Genomic DNA, 16,971 nt, shown 5'->3' on the forward strand with positions numbered 1-16,971 from the left:
TCATTTACATGCCATAAAATTCTATTATAATGATTGTAGTACATTCATATGGTTGTGCAACCATCACCACAATCCAGTAGTAAAACACTTGCATCACCCAAAAAAGTTTCCTCATACCCCATCTGTGGTCAGTTCTGGCTCCCAGCCCCAGCCCACCACTGGTCTGCCTTCTGTGTCCAGGTTTGCCTTTTCTAGAAGTTTCCTATAGATGGACTCATACAGTATGTCATCTTGTGCGTCTGGATCTTTCACTCAGCATGTTTCTGAGGTCCCTCTGTGTTTTTACGTGTATCAATAGCATGTTCCTTCTTACTGCTGAGTGGCGTCCCCTTGTGCACGTGGCCCACGTTTCGTTTATCCATTCACCAGCCGAGGCACCCTGGAACGTTTCCAGTTCGGAATTGTTATGAACAACGCTGTTGTGAATATTCTCACGTGTGTTCTGTTTTGGTTTGTTTGGGGAGGGTCCTGGGGCTAGCTCCTGTGGTGTACCCTGCAAAGTTCACAAAGCAAAGACGGACTCTCTTAAGGTTCTTAGTCCTCCAGCTTCCTGAGGTCCACTCACATGGGTTCGCATTTGTCTTGCTTTGGCACTGCTGAGAAGGAGCATGCCTCTACGATAGGCCCCATTTCCCGCTGACCTGATAGCAATGCTCTTTCCTGGTTTGGGCTTGCTACAGATTTTTACATCCCCTATCACCTTTTTTCTCATGTGTATAAGGTTAATGCAAAAGGAAAAATAAACTAATGTTTATCAACCTGTGATAAATCTGTTTAGGCGCTCTTTCTATTCCTCCTCCATATTTTCCTCACCTTTTTTCCTTAAGGATACGGTAAATCGTATACTCGGGGGAAAAAATAGGAGTTACGGTTTAATCAGTACAGAGTTGCAGTTTTGCCAGATGAAGAGAGTCCTGTAGACAGGTGGTGACAATGGTTTTTCCTACAGGTAGAAATGTGATAAAAGAGAGGGAGAAATAATGGAATCTGAGATGGGTCAGTTTGGCCCCTTGAAGAAGCTCTAGAAAATAATCTTGACAAAACAAGTTCTACGTTCAGAAGTAAAATGAGCTGGGGCAGTGGAAAGATAGGTATTTCTTTCACTTACCTGAGCGAAAGTTTACTGCATTAACAAGGAATGGCCTTCATGTTTCCAGAGTTTTCATACGGAGGAATATAAATACGTGCCCCCCCCCCCCCCGCCCCAACACATACACACCTACCTGTTTCTTTCTTTAGTACGATGCTGTCCGAATCAACCAGCTCTATGAACAAGCCAGGTGGGCCATTCTCTTGGAAGAAATTGATTGCACGGAAGAAGAAATGTTGATCTTTGCAGCACTGCAGGTATGGGGACTCTAGTACCTTCTCTCTGGAAGAAAACAAAGCAGATTTGTTTTCTTCAAGTTTCATTTTCTTCATACTGTTTCTTTTCTTTGAAGAAAGAACTCAAAGTGAGGGGAGTCCATTTCAATTTAAAATTTTCCTCATAACCCCCACACGCGCCCATCTTCTATAAGGCATTACTCTTGCAATTCTTATCTCATCCCCACTACAAGCTGAACCAGTGATGAAGAAGAATCGAGTTTGACCATGACTAACCATACCTCTCAAAATAATTCAGATTAAAATGTCATTTTCCCTTCAGAGGAGGGAAACGTCTTTCCAGGAGACATTCAGAACTACAGGGGGGATTGTCTTCAAAAAGAGAAAGGGCTGATGGATACATGTGTGTTTATAACATTTCTAAAACCTCTGTTTGCATCATAGTATCACATTAGCAAACTGTCGCTGTCAGCTGAAACACAGGATTTTACAAATGAGTCTGAGGTGGACGAAGTAGAAGCTGCACTCTCTAATTTGGAAGTGACCCTAGAAGGTGGAAAAGCAGACAACGCTTTGGTATGCACTTTTCTGGTAACTCAGAACAGTGGCTGTGTTCTCATGGACTGACACGTGTAAATGAGCTCTCTTTTATGAGAAATAAGAGAACCTTGTGTCTGATTTTGAAAAAAGAAAACATACTTGTCACAAGCTTAAAGCTAGCAAGACCTGACTGGCTTTTCTCGGGTCAGTTCTGGAAGGGACAATGAGATATGTTCAATGCTGTTAATGGGAGTACATTTATATGTATTTCTTAGGGAGAAGCTGTGGGGTATGAGGCAAAGGCACCCACCACCAGTGGCTTTCCTTCACTCGCGGGGAATATGGAGGCGGTCCCTCCCCTCAGGTCTAGAGAGAACCACCCAGTGTGTTGTATGGCTAGCTGTGAGCATGGACAAGATGCTTCACAGATACAAAGCCTATTACCTATTTACCTAGTCATTCACTGCAACTGGGCAAGGTTGACACAGTGAGGGCCTTTATTCTGGGACACTTTAAAAAGCCCCTGAACCCTTCTGACTTCAGGAAATAGACAAAAATCTTCCAGTGAGACATAAAGTCATACAGCTATTTTGTCATCTCCTTATCCCTGAAATGTGGCCGAATGGCGGCTTTATGACCGGCATGCCTCTCCTGTTTGATTCACCTGCTGAGTGCCACCCTTTTGTTTAACTAACTACTGCAGTCATGGGAATAATTATTAGTTTAGTGCACATTGAATCAGAGAGGTGGATCTATTGTAATTGGATATAAATAGTAAGAGATAAAAATGAGTCACTATATTTTTATGGATTTAATGCATGTTTCCTTATGATTAATTTCCTTAAAATGGGAAGTTGGTACCATGCAAAAGAAAATACTTCATACAAACTAAATGCCAAGATTCTGTAGAGATTCAAAGCCCTGTCTCACATTTATAGGAGACACCAGGCTCATTGAATTTGAGTGTTCTCACTTGTTGACTTCCTCCACTGAATAGATAGACTGTGATCCTTCTCAGAATAAATGGAAAATTCCCCCTCCCTTCCTCCCTCAAAATTTTCATGTGATGCTGAACAATAGGCTTTTCATTTAGAAAGTAGACACCAGCCTACACCGCACAATGAACTTTGAACCGGGTTCCTTTTGAGAAGTTAATCAGTGAACTAGACGTAGCTAGATTTACTCCCTCCGAGGTAAAATTTGTAAAATATTTTGTTTGTACATAAAAGTAGCAGTTTCTAGCTCAAATTTTTAACTTGAATGGTAGTGCTTGGTCAATTTTTTAAATCTCTTTTTTCATTTGTGTGACACATGACACATACAGAAAAGTGGGGGAAAAGTGTACAGCTTAACAAATTTGTATTAACACCCAAGTCACCACCCAAATCAAGAACTAGAACTTTGCCAGCCCCCCAGAAGCCCCTGCATGTCCGCCATCCCCCCGCCCACTCCTCACCCAGTAAGGTCACGACTAGAAATGTGGCTCGTGTGACTGAGGGACTGCGTTTCTCATTAATTTAATTTTAATTAATTCACATTTTAATAACCCCATGTGGTGAGTGGCTACAGTATTGGGCAGTGCAGGTATAGAGTATCAATACCACCTAATTAACTACTTATGAAATGTTATCTGTTTTTCCTTAGGAGGACATTACTGATATCCCTAAACTTGCAGATAATCTCAAATTATTTAGGTAAGTCACCCTCAAAGGGGAAATGGATTACCCCTAACAAGGCCTCACAGGTAAAGAGTCCAGGAATTTAAATTGAACCCGTGCTAGGCAGGTTCCTGGTTGAAAGGCAAGAGCACGAGCTTTGGCATCACACAGACGATGGGCTGAATCCCAGCTCAACAACACATACTAGCTGGGGTACCTCGGGCATTGTCATGTGCCTGAGCCTCAGTTTCCTGATCTATAAAATGGGGGCATACCTCCTCTTGGGTTTATTGGGGGGATTGAATAAGATAACATATATGAAGCATTAAGCATGGTACCTGGCTCATAGTACCTGCTCAATAAATAGTGGTGTAAACACGGCCGATGTCAGCAGTTAGTGAACAAATATGCTAGACTGGTCATCTGTGAGGCTCAGGACTTGACACCATTCAAAGGTTCTTTCATGGTTGAAAAATCAGTTGTCTCTAGAACTTTGGTCCTGGGCTTATCCAGAGTAGTCACCTCAGTTTATCTACCTTTGCCTGTTAAGTGTTTCTGATAAACTCCCCAGTTACCTTACTTCATATCAATCTGAAACTGTTAAAAAGGCAGAGGAGTTTTTTATTTCGTGGAAAGAAAGAAAACATTTGTGATGGTGCCAGGGTGCGTTAAGATGAAAAGAATAAGGCCCCTTTGAAGTTCTATCAGTTACTCATGTCACTTTATGGTTCATTGACTTCTCTTAACACACTGACACTTCAGTGGGTCAGTTGGCTTGAAAAGAAACGCAAGTTGTTTTGGGAACACGTGATGCAAAGAAAGACTTAGAAAGAGTGAACAGCGAATCAGGTATAAGTGAGAAGCATCCAAAAGTAACCATTTTTGTCACTAGGTTTCTACAGGTTGCTTTTTTTTTTTTAATGTGGTGTCAAACAATAGGATCATTAATTTAACTTTTATGGCATAAATGGTTGCAACCACATATATTGTTATAGTCAGAGCTACAGAAAAAAAGTAATAATTTGAATCCACGAATACATCTTTATGATTTTTTAATAATCATTCTGTGAAGAAAGTAAGTTGCCATATTCTCTAGCTAGAGCAAATCTGGCTCTTCACAAACCAAATAATGACCCTTCCCTTCCTATCAATGTTTTCAGTGAAGGAGATGACATTCCAGAGTTAAGCCCTCCCTCCACTTCACTTTAATGTGATTGCTTTGCTCAAACACACAAAATTGTCTTCTGTTTCACAGTGGTCGCTATATCTACCAAAGGTCTGAAGATATTGACTTTAATAGACAATATAGTTCATGGAGGAAGCAAAGAAGAAAGGAGACAAGAAGGGGGGGAAGGAGAATGGAGAGTGGAGCTCCACTCCTACTTATTAGCGTGCGTAACCCTTAAAGGCCCTTCATTTCCTTGGGCTTCCTTTCCTTATCAGTAGAAGAACATTGAGCTAGTCCTGTGAACCATTTTTTTTTTTTTTAGATTTTTTATTTATTTGTTTAAGAGAGAGAATGAGAGAGAGAGAGAGAGAGCACATGAGAGGGGGGAGGGTCAGAGGGAGAAGCAGATTCCCTGCTGAGCAGGGAGCCCGATGCGGGACTCGATCCCAGGACTCCAGGATCATGACCTGAGCCGAAAGCAGTCGCTCAACCAACTGAGCCACCCAGGCACCCCCTGTGAACCATTTTTAATCTTTTTTTTTTTTTTTTACAGTGAAGCTCTTTTTTTTTCTAAACAAAATCTGTTGAACCCGCTATATAAACAGTAGACTTCAGTTTCCAACAACTGATCTAAATGCATCTGATCTAATGCAAACTTCAGTCTTGCTATAAATATGCATGAGTGCTGGATAAAGTAAAAATAAAGGAATTGTACAAGGTTGAGGTGAGACCAGGGAAGTCCAGCTTGCAGGAAATGCAGAGGGAATCTAATTCTACATATGAAGCCTCAGATGCAGAGAGGGATTTGGGCCATGACATAGATTCTTATGGTTTGGGGCTGAGATTTTAATCCCTGTGAGAGGAGATGGCACTGTAGGCCTATTGTAAGGTACTGACAAGGACTGAAGCCCGTGCCTAAAGGCAGAAACTTGCAAGGGTGGCCTTCTCTGTTTAACAGGGAGTAGAAAAGCTGTCCATCCGGGACAGAAAGCAGTGAGGAAGTTCATCCTTGCATGGGGTCCTACATGGGGAAATGAAAAGTCCCTCTGGAGGAAATTGGAGCCAGGTCCTTTGCCACACATGGATGTAGATCTAAATTTAAATGTCTTATATGATAAGTGAATTCTGAAAAAAATAAAATAGAAACTGGCCCAGGACCACAAAACCTGTGAAGCCCTAGCAAGTGATATTACAAAACTATCTGGAGGGAAATATCCACAATCTAGCATGCATGGGCCTTCTAGAGGAAACAATAAACCCCTAAAAATTGAGCTCCTGATAAAAAGTACTAACCATGTGAGCTCATGTACCATCGTAAAGGAAAGACAGCCAACCCAACAAACAAGAAGATTAGCAGTTTCAATAATTTTAGGTAATAGAACAATCTGAGAAAAACATAAAATGAGTATGTTTTGAATCTTTATGGAAATTAAAAGATAAATATCATCATGAAAGAGAAGAGGCAATATTGAAAAGGAACCAAATAGAAACTCTGGAAATGAAAAATTTACTCATAGAGAGGCTCCTGGGTGGCTCAGTCAGTTAAGCATCTGCCTTCAGCTCAGGTTATGATCCCAGGGTTCTGCTTCTCCCTCTCCCTCGCCGCTCTCCCTGCTTGTGCTCTCTTGCTCTCTGTCAAATAAATAGATAAAATCTAAAAAAAAAAAAAAAAGGAAGAAAGAAAGAATTTCCTCCAGAGGGAAGTTCCAGGCCAACTTACACAATGTGCCATGGGAGATATCAGGGAGAGTCGCATTATAAATACAAGACACCTAAAATACAGTGGAATCTTTATAATACTTCATAAAGAAGGAGTGACCGTGAAAACCTTTGGTCCCCCCACCCTGGTTATCACATGGAAAAATACCTCTAAGGGGAGTGACACACTCTTGTTTTTTCAAAAGAATGTGTTCCAAATTCATGACCTCTCTGTGATGACAAGTGGCCATCAGTGGTCAGCCTGCAAATGCTTTCAAAATAATAAACACTCTTCACCCCTCCTTTAAGAAAAAGGTGATTGTGAAATGAGTGAGAACGCAATTCATGTTTGAAAGAGATTAGTGCGGTGGAGAGGGCATTTCGGAAGCACTTATTTGGAAATGTTTCCACTGTCACAGTGTTGCCAATAATGATACTGCCCATTAAAACAATATTCTCGGGCGCCTGGGTGGCTCAGTTGGTTGGGCGACTGCCTTCGGCTCAGGTCATGATCCTGGAGTCCCGGGATCGAGTCCCGCATCGGGCTCCCTGCTCGGCGGGGAGTCTGCTTCTCCCTCTGACCCTCCCCCCTCTCATGCTCTCTCTATCTCATTCTCTCTCTCAAATAAATAAATAAAATCTTTAAAAAAAAAAAAACAATATTCTCTTGCCCAAATTTTGATCACCTCTCTCAGTTAAGCTGAGAGTCTGTTCAAAACAGGGGAACTGTTAAAAAGAAACCCACAGGCCCAAAACAGCATCACTTAGACCAAGTCCCCAAACTTGGGCTTAATACCTAACCTAATTGCAATTTCAGCTTCCCCCAGAAATGAGTCTTAATCGGTCAGAAGGGAATTTTCTGATCAGCACCAATGAGGTCCTCTGTCACATGGGCCCTCCGTCTCCCAAAAGATGAGGTAATTGCCTAATAAGACCTCCTGCCCTTCCCCACATGGAAGGTGACCTTGCCTGGACCAGTCCTTTCTTTTGCTAATAACTTCCTTGCCCCACCTTCCTTCCTATGACAACTTTCCACTCTGTACCCCTCCTCAGAGCTCCCCTCTACTTGCCAGGTGCTATGCTGCCCAATTTATGAATCACTTCATAAAGCCAATTAGATCTTCAAAGTTTAAAAAATAATAAAACAATGCTGTCTGCACACCTTTAAAACTCGGAAATAGGGGTGCCTGAGTGGCTCAGTTGGTTAAGCGTCTGCCTTCGGTTCAGGTCATGATCCCAGGGGCCTGGGATCGAGCCCCGCGTCAGGCTCCCTGCTCAGCGGGGAGCCTGCTTCTCTCTCTCCCTCTGCCTGCTGCTCCCCTTGCTTGTGCTCTCTCTGTCAAATAAATAAATAAATAAAATCTTTAAAAAAAGTTGCCCCAAATTATGTACGAGTGGGGTTAACACACGGTTTCCTCTCTTTCTCTCATCCTTGAACGCAGAAATCCACTGCTGTAGCATGGGAGACCCTGATTCACCCCCCATGGCCAGCACTGTTCCACGGAACTATGGACAGCTCATATTGTCTTTTCTCTGCCCAGCTGTACCCCCTTTCCTTACTCCCCAGCTCTCTCTCACGTTCTCTATTTTGAATGGCCCAACTGAGACTTACCATTACCAACCTTGTCCAGCCCAGAGTATAAAGTGTTCTGGCCCCCACAGATCTCACTTTTGGGGATCTTCCCCCCAAAATGTTTTTTTTCTAGTAACAGTAGAGTCTATGTAGATTAGCTGTAAATTTTTGTTGAGTTCCATGACTCACTGGGAATTCGGTGGTGGTTTCTCTTAAGGATCAGAGTAAACTACAGAAAAGGTTTCTTACTTTTAGATCTAGTGTCTATGCCTGATACCTTGAAAGCTGTGCTGTCCATGTGGACAGCTTTTTCAGATCCAAGAAGTATACTGAAATGACAGATGTCCCAGATTCATGGATGTTTCTCAAATTATAATAATTTATTGAGCACTCCAGTTATGCCAGGTGCTGTGATAAGCACTCTCAGAGATTACCTCGTCCCCTGCTCACAGACGCCCTGTGAGTTGGAGGCTGGACTGTCCCCATCACACAGACGCAGGACACGTGGCCCAGGCAGGGAAGTGTCTTCCCCAGGGTCCCATGTTAGAGGCAGTAGCAAGGCCAAAGTGGTCTTAATCCTGAGATTCTGCATTACCTTCTGTATCTATTAAAAACCCCGTTTTCAGTTTTTAGGAACGAGTTAGCAATGTGAAAATTACTTTCTACAGTAAAGAGTATGTTGTTTGGATAGGTTTCTAGAGCATCTCGAGCCACTTGAAATTTGCGATGTGTCCCTACATTTCTGGACGGCTGTTAAAGTGCTTATTGTACTTTAACTTGCAGGCCCAAGAAGCTAATATTGAAGACTTTCAAACAGTATTGGTTCATCTTTAAAGACACATCTATAGCCTACTTTAAAAATAAGGAACTTGAGCAAGGAGAACCAGTAGAAAAACTGAATCTTAGAGGTAAGAGAGTCCTACATCTGGGTATGGCTTGTCATGACCCAGCCATGAAAGCCAACCTCCCACCCAGTGAAGTAGGGCTTACTTCCAGAGGAACCTCTCTATTTCACTGGTTTCCACATGGCAGCCTGCCTGCAGCGCCCTTCCCCATGGAGCAGGAGCCTGGAATATGGTGTGATAAATGTGATTATTTGCATTCTGCTGTCCCTTCTTCCCCGGTGTGTCCAGTTCTACGAAGTGGTGGTAGTTGGTGTCATCCGTGTAGTACATGAGGCATTGTAGGATCCTGAAAAGCTTTCTAAATTCCAGAATGGTTGTTTAATTCAATGTCACTTTAGTTTCTGTTCTGATTTCTGAAAGTGGCTGTGAGTGTGCTGGTAACTCCATTAACTGAAATATTTAATTAACCAGTGCACTCAATTCCCTTATCATTGTGACAGTAAGAGAATTCTCTCTACTTTGGTTTATTTAAAAGTTAATATTCATAGCTCCATGTTACTATGAGTTAGCATAGCCAAATCGACCTGGAAAATGAATTCAGTTGATGAGATACTTAAGAAAATCATAACAGAAGATATTTTCTCTTATCCATGTGAATTGTTCATGAGTCTTATTTAGTTACCCTTTAATTAATGTTGTCTCCCTGCTCCTCAGTTTTTCAGAGGAAAACCAAATCTGAAGGGCTTATGTTCAAAGTGTTTCTTTTAGATGCACACCTAATTTATATAACAGATTTCTCAGAACTCAGTTTTGTCCCTGCCTTTTATCATTCAGGCTGTGAAGTTGTGCCAGACGTCAACGTAGCAGGGAGAAAATTTGGAATCAAGTTACTAATCCCTGTTGCCGATGGTATGAATGAAGTATATCTGAGATGTGACCATGTAAGTTAAAAAAAAAAAAAAAATGCTAAGTCCCTTTACCTTTCTTAAGCCTAAGGACAAATCAGCTGAGATGTCTTCTCCAATGAGAACACTCATCGGTCAGTTATTGCTTTGTAACAAACAACCACAAAATCAAACGACATATACCAATAAACATTTGCCTCTGAAACATCGACGAGTAGGCCGGGGCTCAGATGATCCAGCCTCACGTCATCTGGACGGATCTGCTGCTAGCTGTAGGTCTGGCTAGGCTTGGCTCCTGGCTCACAGTTAAGCCCCTTGTATTTATTCTGGGTGCCAGGCTGCCTGGGGAGGCTCTGCTCACAGTGATGGCAGAAGTGCAAGAGAGGAATTACAAACATGGCAGACCTCCTAAAGCTTGGGCCGGCAAGTAGTACAGTGTATTTCCACCCACATTCCATTGGCTAAAGCAAGTCCATGGTGGGGCTCAAAGTCAAGAGGTGGAAATTATACTCTGGCTCCAATGAGACAGACTGTAAAATCCCATGGCAAAAACTATGGATACCAGGAGGATGAAGACTGAGGTCAGTAATTCAGTGCACCACACCAACTATTGCTCTGAAGAATTCCTCTCTTCGGCTGCATCCCCTCAGCTTCTAGCACCATGCCTCTTGGCTCCCTGAGGTAAAAAATGAACACAAGGGGCGGGGGCACCTGGGTGGCTCAGTCGTTAAGCATCTGCCTTCAGCTCAGGTCATGGTCCCAGGGTCCTGGGATCGAGCCCCACATCGGGCTCCCTGCTCGGCGGGAAGCCTGCTTCTCCCTCTCCCTCTCCCACTCCCCCTGCTTGTGTTCCCTCTCTTGCTGTGTTTCTCTCTGTCAAATAAATAAATAAAATCTTAAAAAAAAAAAAATGAACACAAACATTCAAGAGCAATAGAGGTCACCATTGACTGGTTCAGAGCCCATCAGTGGACCTGATTCCTCCCTTGGGATTAGAATCTTTACTAAGGATAGGCCAGGGTAGACATAATATGGGAAATCAGTTCATGATCTTTTTCCTCCTTTCCTTCTGTCATAGAGATCAGACATGATATGAACATGGAAATAGGTATCAAGGAAGGCAGTCAGGTAGCTTAGGTTTTCACCTGTCTGTCCTCCATGGTGCTCCTGTGTTCTTGGTTCATCTTTCAATGCAAAGTTCTCTGCATGAAATGGATCCCAACCGACATTCCTATTCTCTAGCCCCTTAGCATAGAGAAACTCAACCCAGGACTCAAGAGCTCTTGTTGGGTGTTAAATTAGGTGATTGACAGCCACTCAGAATATGTGGCACTTCACATCTTTCTTTCCTTGGTAGGTGACAGTTCCGTGTATTGTAGAGATGAAAAGCCCACATCCTGTTCTGTTCCCAGCAGGGTGGCTTTGCACTTGAATTTGTGTCTCAGTCCTCTGATGTTTGCTGCAGGAGAATCAGTATGCCCAATGGATGGCTGCCTGCATCCTGGCATCGAAGGGCAAAACCATGGCAGACAGCTCCTATCAGCCAGAGGTCCTCAGCATCCTTTCATTTCTGAGGATGAAAAACCGGAACTCAGCATCTCAGGTGGCTTCCAGTCTTGAAACCATGGACATGAACCCTGAGTGTTTTGTGTCACCTCGGTGTGCAAAAAAACACAAGTCAAAGCAGGTACTGCTAATCTTGTTGGAGCGATTATTTGCAGTAAACTCTATTTTCTGGGGTAAAATGAGGAATTAAAATGATCAAGGCCATCATCATGAAAAATCGGCTGATGGGGATTTTTGACTATGGACTCAGTATTAGACGATGTTAAGAAATTATTGTTCCTTTTGTTAGAGCTGACTGCTGCTAACTGAACATGGAAGTAGTCCCAGATTTCATTAAAATTATTAAATCCCCACAAATTAAAAATGTAAACTATGCTTCCATTAGAGGGGGTTGAAAGTTACACAGATAAACTGATATAAGAGGAACCATTGTCCACAGACACCATACATATCCCAGAAAAAGGGACCCAGAACTCTCCATCTCCATGAACCTTAGAGTTGTTCCTTCTTCTCCTCAGTGATTTATGTGTTTTATAGAAGGACAGAGAGGAACAGAGGATGAATGAATGGGAATGAATTGTCTTCGTAGAGTTGCAGTTGGGCCTTGCATTTATTTTTCTCACTGGGGATCTGAGCTAAAGGGATGATTACAGAACAGTAAGTGGATGCCAAGATGGTTCAACGTTTTCCACTTCTGCTTAGCTGGCAGCCCGGATTCTAGAAGCCCACCAGAATGTGGCCCAGATGCCGCTGGTCGAAGCCAAGCTGCGGTTCATCCAGGCCTGGCAATCTCTACCTGAATTTGGCCTCACCTACTATCTTGTCAGGTGATCATAATGTTCACTTGCCTCTCTCACTTCCTGTTTGTTTCTAAGTGCCTTTCTTAGAGCCCAGTTTATTCTCAGTCTAGAATGTAGAACTCTTTAATTTTAGAATACTGTCCTCTTGGGTGCCTGGCTGGCTCAGTTGGTTAAGCGTCTGCCTTCGGCTCAGGTCATGATCCCAGGGCCCTGGGATCAAGCCCCACGTAGGGGCTCCCTGCTCAGCGAAGAGTCTGCTTCTCCCTCTCCCTCTGCCCCTCCCTGCAGCTTGTGCTCGCTCTCTCTCTCTCTCTTTTTCACTCTCTATCTCAAATAAGTAAATAAAATCTTTAAAAAAATAATAAAGAACACTGTCCTCTCACAAATGGCCCAAACACATTGGCTGCTCTTAACGATCTTCCACACCTTCTCTTCACAGTACTTACCTGGGCTCCCTGCTTCTCCCCTTGTTCCCCTAAGTTTTCAAATTGGCTGCTAGAGTGATCCTTTTAAGACCTGAGTCAAACCATAGCAGGCGTCTGCCCAGAACCATCTGAAGGCCTCCTGGCTCATGCAGGGTATAAGCCAAATCCTTACAATGGCCCTATAAAACCTTAGCTCTGGGACTTCACAACTTCTGACCCTCCTTTATGGTGCCCAGCCACCCTGGCCTCCTGACAGGTCCTTGAGCATGCCCCAAAAAAAGGAAAAAAGAAAAAGAAAGCTGCAGCCTTTCACTGGCTGTGCCCTCTGCCTACAGCTCTTTCCCCAGATACCCATGGGACTCGTTCCTCACAGACATCTTTAATCAAATGTCCTTTCTCGCTGCAGTCTTCCCTGACTTGCTTTTTAAAACTGTAACCACCTCATTGCCAGTATTCCCTGACCCCTTCTACACTTTATTTTCCTTCGTGATCTTACCTGCCATATATATTTCACTTATTCATGACCCTCTTCCCCCCTAGAATACAAGCCCCATGAAGTTAGACATTTCTGTCCAATTAGGTCACTAATGTATTCCCTGTGCCTAGAAGGGTGCCTGGCATACACAGCTGATTTTATTTTTTTTAAAGATTTTATTTATTCATCTGAGAATGAGAGAAAGAACACGAGAGGAGAGAGGGTCAGAAGCAGAAGCAGACTCCCCACTGAGCAGGGAGCCCGATGCGGGACTCGATCCTGGGACTCCAGGATCATGACCTGAGCTGAAGGCAGCCGCTTAACCAACTGAGCCACCCAGTCGCCCCACACAGCTGATTTTAAATTCATTGACTTGACCCTCTCTTACTTTGCTTTCCTCTGATGTCAATTTCACGTAAAGATGTCTGCAGGACAGCCTCAATTCTCTCCATTCTTCATATTCCCTTCCTATCACAGTAAAAAATCCCTTCTGCAGAAAAGTTAATCCCTCTCTGTCCATTCTTTGGATATCATTTAGAAATGTTCCTATTATCTTCAAGAGGTTGTAGTATGAATGACCATCGTATTATAGGAAGCAGTTGCCTCTTTTAATTCATATTAATTTTTTTTTTTTAGATTTAAAGGAAGCAAGAAAGATGATATTCTGGGAGTTTCGTATAATAGGTTGATTAGAATCGATGCAGCCACTGGGATTCCAATTACAACATGGAGATTCACAAATATGAAACAGTGGAACGTCAACTGGGAAATCCGACAGGTACACTAAAAGTTTTCTGTATATTCAGTGTTGAGGCTATAAATGTGTGTTCCATCAGAGTTGTAGATTACTCTGTTCATATATGTAGAATTCAGAAACCACAAGCGTGTGCCAGTTGTCTGCTAAACTAATTATAGGCAGTTCTGGGCAGTTCACTAACAAGTACAGGCCAAATGGTTTTGAATTAACACCACAAGTTGGCTTAGCCTCCATCTGGACTTTCCATACAGACTCTAAAACTGCTGAGCAGTTTGATTAGTTTCCTTCAACTCAGCATAGGATTATGTAAGATGCTGATAACTGCTTAGCAGAAAGTGTCTGAGATGGGGCTATCATCCAAAATGATTCCAAAAAGGCTTCATCTGATTGGCTGCCAAGAGGTCTAACCTGTCGAGGACTCAGAGGCTCAACTGCCCACCTGGAGAGCAGTCCAGCCCCCAAAGGGAAAAACTGCTAGAGAAGCAAGAGAACGTGAGCAGGGATGACTAAGGAAAGCTTTGCCCCCTGAGTTAAGGAGCCCCCAAACCCTCTGTCTCTCATCAATTGCAGTTGCACCCCGGGGGGCTAAGGTCAAGCCAGGGCTATAGCATGGGAAATTCTAGATCAAGTCAGAGGCACCTTAGCATCCAGCTGATTTAAAACATTCTGATGGGGCGCCTGGGTGGCTGAGTTGGTTAAGCGACTGCCTTCGGCTCAGGTCATGATTCTGGAGTCACAGGATTGAGTCCCACATCAGGCTCCCTACTCAGCAGGGAGTCTGCTTCCCCTCTGACCCTCCCCCCCCCATGCTCTCTCTGTCTCGTTCTCTCTCTCAAATAAATAAATAAAATCTTTAAAAAAAAAAATTCTGATGTTGCTGATCTAGAATTCTCATTTCTCCTTCGTTTTCTCATTTTTCCAGTAGAAAGCCTAGAGGAATGGGAGGAGACTCACACCTTTTTTTAAAGAACTGTGGATTCCTCTCAGCAGGGCTGTTAACCATGTGGGCACCCATTTATAGAATAAAAGTTTGAGATTAGGTGACCTCTCAGGCAGTGGCTCTAAAACCTTGTTGCATATTAGCATCACCCGGGAGCTTTAACATCCTACCGCCCGGACCACACCACAGACCCATCAAATCCCAGTCTCTGGGAGTGGGAGCCTGGCAGCAGCTTTTAAAGGTCCACCAGTGGTTCCAATGGGCAACCAAGGTTGAGAACCAGTGAAATCTGTTTCTTCCAGTGTTTAGAGTTTATGACTTTGAGCTGGGAAGGGGTGCAGGGCTGTTGGGTGTAGGAAAATTCAGGTGAGCCTTTTAGTCTCCATTAAAGAGTCTGCAAAGCACCCTGCCCCTTGACAGAGGGAGTGCTTAGGAAGTTCTTAATATCTAAACATGAGCGACCAAAAATAAGCATGTGTGTTGGGAGCTGGAATGTTTTGCCAGGTGTGTGGCATAGTTGAGACCACCAGAGGGCGCACAGAGAGCAAAGACTTGTTGGCTGTAAGCGTTTAATGGAAGTGGTGATTGGGGGGTTTTTTTTGGTTGGGTGAGGTTTTTGTGGATTTTGGGGGGAGGAGGGGAGGGAAATCATCTATAAGCCACCTAAGCAATTCTCTGCCCTGGGGTCATCACAAGGCAGTTTTTGTCTTTTTTTTTAAGATTTTATTTATTTGACAGAGAGAGAGAGAGGGAACATAAGCAGGGGGAGTGGGAGAGGGAGAAGCGGGCTTCCCGCCGAGCAGGGAGCCCAATGCGGGGCTCAATCCCAGGACCGTGGGATCATGACCTGAGCAGAAGGCAGACACTTAACGACTGAGCCACCCACGTGTCCCTTTCACAAGGCAGTTTTTTCCTTATTTTCCTTGAAGTGTTTAAGCTTACCTGTGCCTTCCTCTTCCAGGTGGCAATCGAATTTGACCAGAATGTCTCCATCGCGTTCACCTGCCTGAGTGCGGACTGCAAGATCGTGCATGAATACATCGGTGGCTACATTTTCTTGTCCACTCGGTCTAAGGACCAGAATGAGACCCTTGACGAGGACCTGTTCCACAAGCTGACTGGTGGTCAGGAATGAAGCAAAGCCGACCTGCCTACACGCAGAGGGTGAGCCAAGGATGGTCCTTCCTGGACAGATGGGATCCTTGGCTCGCACGGTGTGTACATTGCAGACTGACAGCACATACTCACCACCGGTCACTCAGATGAGGATCCTCATCCCATTTCAGACACACTGCCTAGCATATCCTTTTCCTTTCTTTACCTTGTCCTACCAGTGATGGAAGGGGCCTCAGTTGCCTTTTCTGTAAAATGGGTGGGTGGGAAACAGGCTGGTAGACAAAGATTGCGCTGTGGCCCAGGATGGAGCTACAGTTCTGTGACTTGCAGACCCTGCAGGTCTATGGCTAGAAGTCACCAGAATGCTTCTCTGCTTTGTTGCTAAGTCAGCAAAAGACAGAAAGGTCGAAAGCACAGTAGCCAGGGACGGATCTTATTCCTTAACTCAGGTATAAAAAGTAATTTGTCTTTCCTAACAGAACCACTTTTAGCTCCTCTCTTGTGAAAATGGCAGAGGGAGTCCCCATACACACACAGACTTTCGCCCTATAGGTCAAGGGAGGGGAGAGGTGGAGTTACCTGGTGCTGTTTGGTGACAAGGGGTCAGAGCAGTGAGCTTCAAGGTCATCAGTTCACAGTGACTTCCGCGGAGGTGACTACTGCCCCATCTGGCCTTGGACATTGGTCCTCTCAGGTTACTTCTACCACCTGCAAGGCCTATTGCATTCCTGAGGGTCCCTCAGCCACCTTTAAGTCTTTCTGGATGACAGGGGTGATGCAGAGGTACAGGGAAATCCATTCCTCAATGACGCTGCAGGTCTCAACTGCTGTTCCTCTGAGCTGGGGCTCAGGAAGATGGGTCCAGTTCTGTTTATAAAAACCACATCCCCACGTCGGGGCTTACTACGGGGTCTCCCTCCCAGCTGGTCAGGGAGAGAAAGACAAGCCCATTCTCAAAGACCACCAAGTTCAAGGGCTGATGGCTCCCCCCCTCCCCCGGCTTCTGTGTACATTTTGTAAATCAGGAGCCAATAACAGACTTCTGTTTTCTCTGCTTTTTGCTCTGTCATCCCTGCCTCAAGACATGGGCATGAGCCAGGTAATCACTGCCTCAGTTGTCATTTTCTGCTTTGCTTTGTCAGCTTTGAGAGGAGTGGGTTTTGAGAAGGAAAGAAGTGC

The 16,971-nt window shown here is 44.1% G+C and overlaps 1 protein-coding gene across 1 annotated transcript in view; it reads left to right on the top strand.

Annotated features, from left to right (window-relative positions):
* Positions 1-15,922, top strand: part of FERMT1 (fermitin family member 1) — a 28,181-nt gene extending 12,259 nt beyond the window's left edge. Inside the window, exons 6-14 of the mRNA XM_035005656.1 lie at positions 1,240-1,347; positions 1,771-1,902; positions 3,511-3,560; positions 8,747-8,871; positions 9,643-9,749; positions 11,179-11,400; positions 11,982-12,106; positions 13,616-13,757; positions 15,638-15,922. Of these exons, the coding sequence (XP_034861547.1) occupies positions 1,240-1,347; positions 1,771-1,902; positions 3,511-3,560; positions 8,747-8,871; positions 9,643-9,749; positions 11,179-11,400; positions 11,982-12,106; positions 13,616-13,757; positions 15,638-15,811 (1,185 nt within the window). The 3' untranslated portion in view covers positions 15,812-15,922. The remainder of the gene's footprint in view (positions 1-1,239; positions 1,348-1,770; positions 1,903-3,510; positions 3,561-8,746; positions 8,872-9,642; positions 9,750-11,178; positions 11,401-11,981; positions 12,107-13,615; positions 13,758-15,637) is intronic.
* The last annotated feature ends 1,049 nt before the right edge of the window (positions 15,923-16,971 follow it).

Source organism: Mirounga leonina, unplaced genomic scaffold (genome assembly GCF_011800145.1).
Source record: "Mirounga leonina isolate KUSES-001 unplaced genomic scaffold, KU_Mleo_1.0 Mir_150, whole genome shotgun sequence".
NCBI lineage: Eukaryota > Metazoa > Chordata > Mammalia > Carnivora > Phocidae > Mirounga > Mirounga leonina.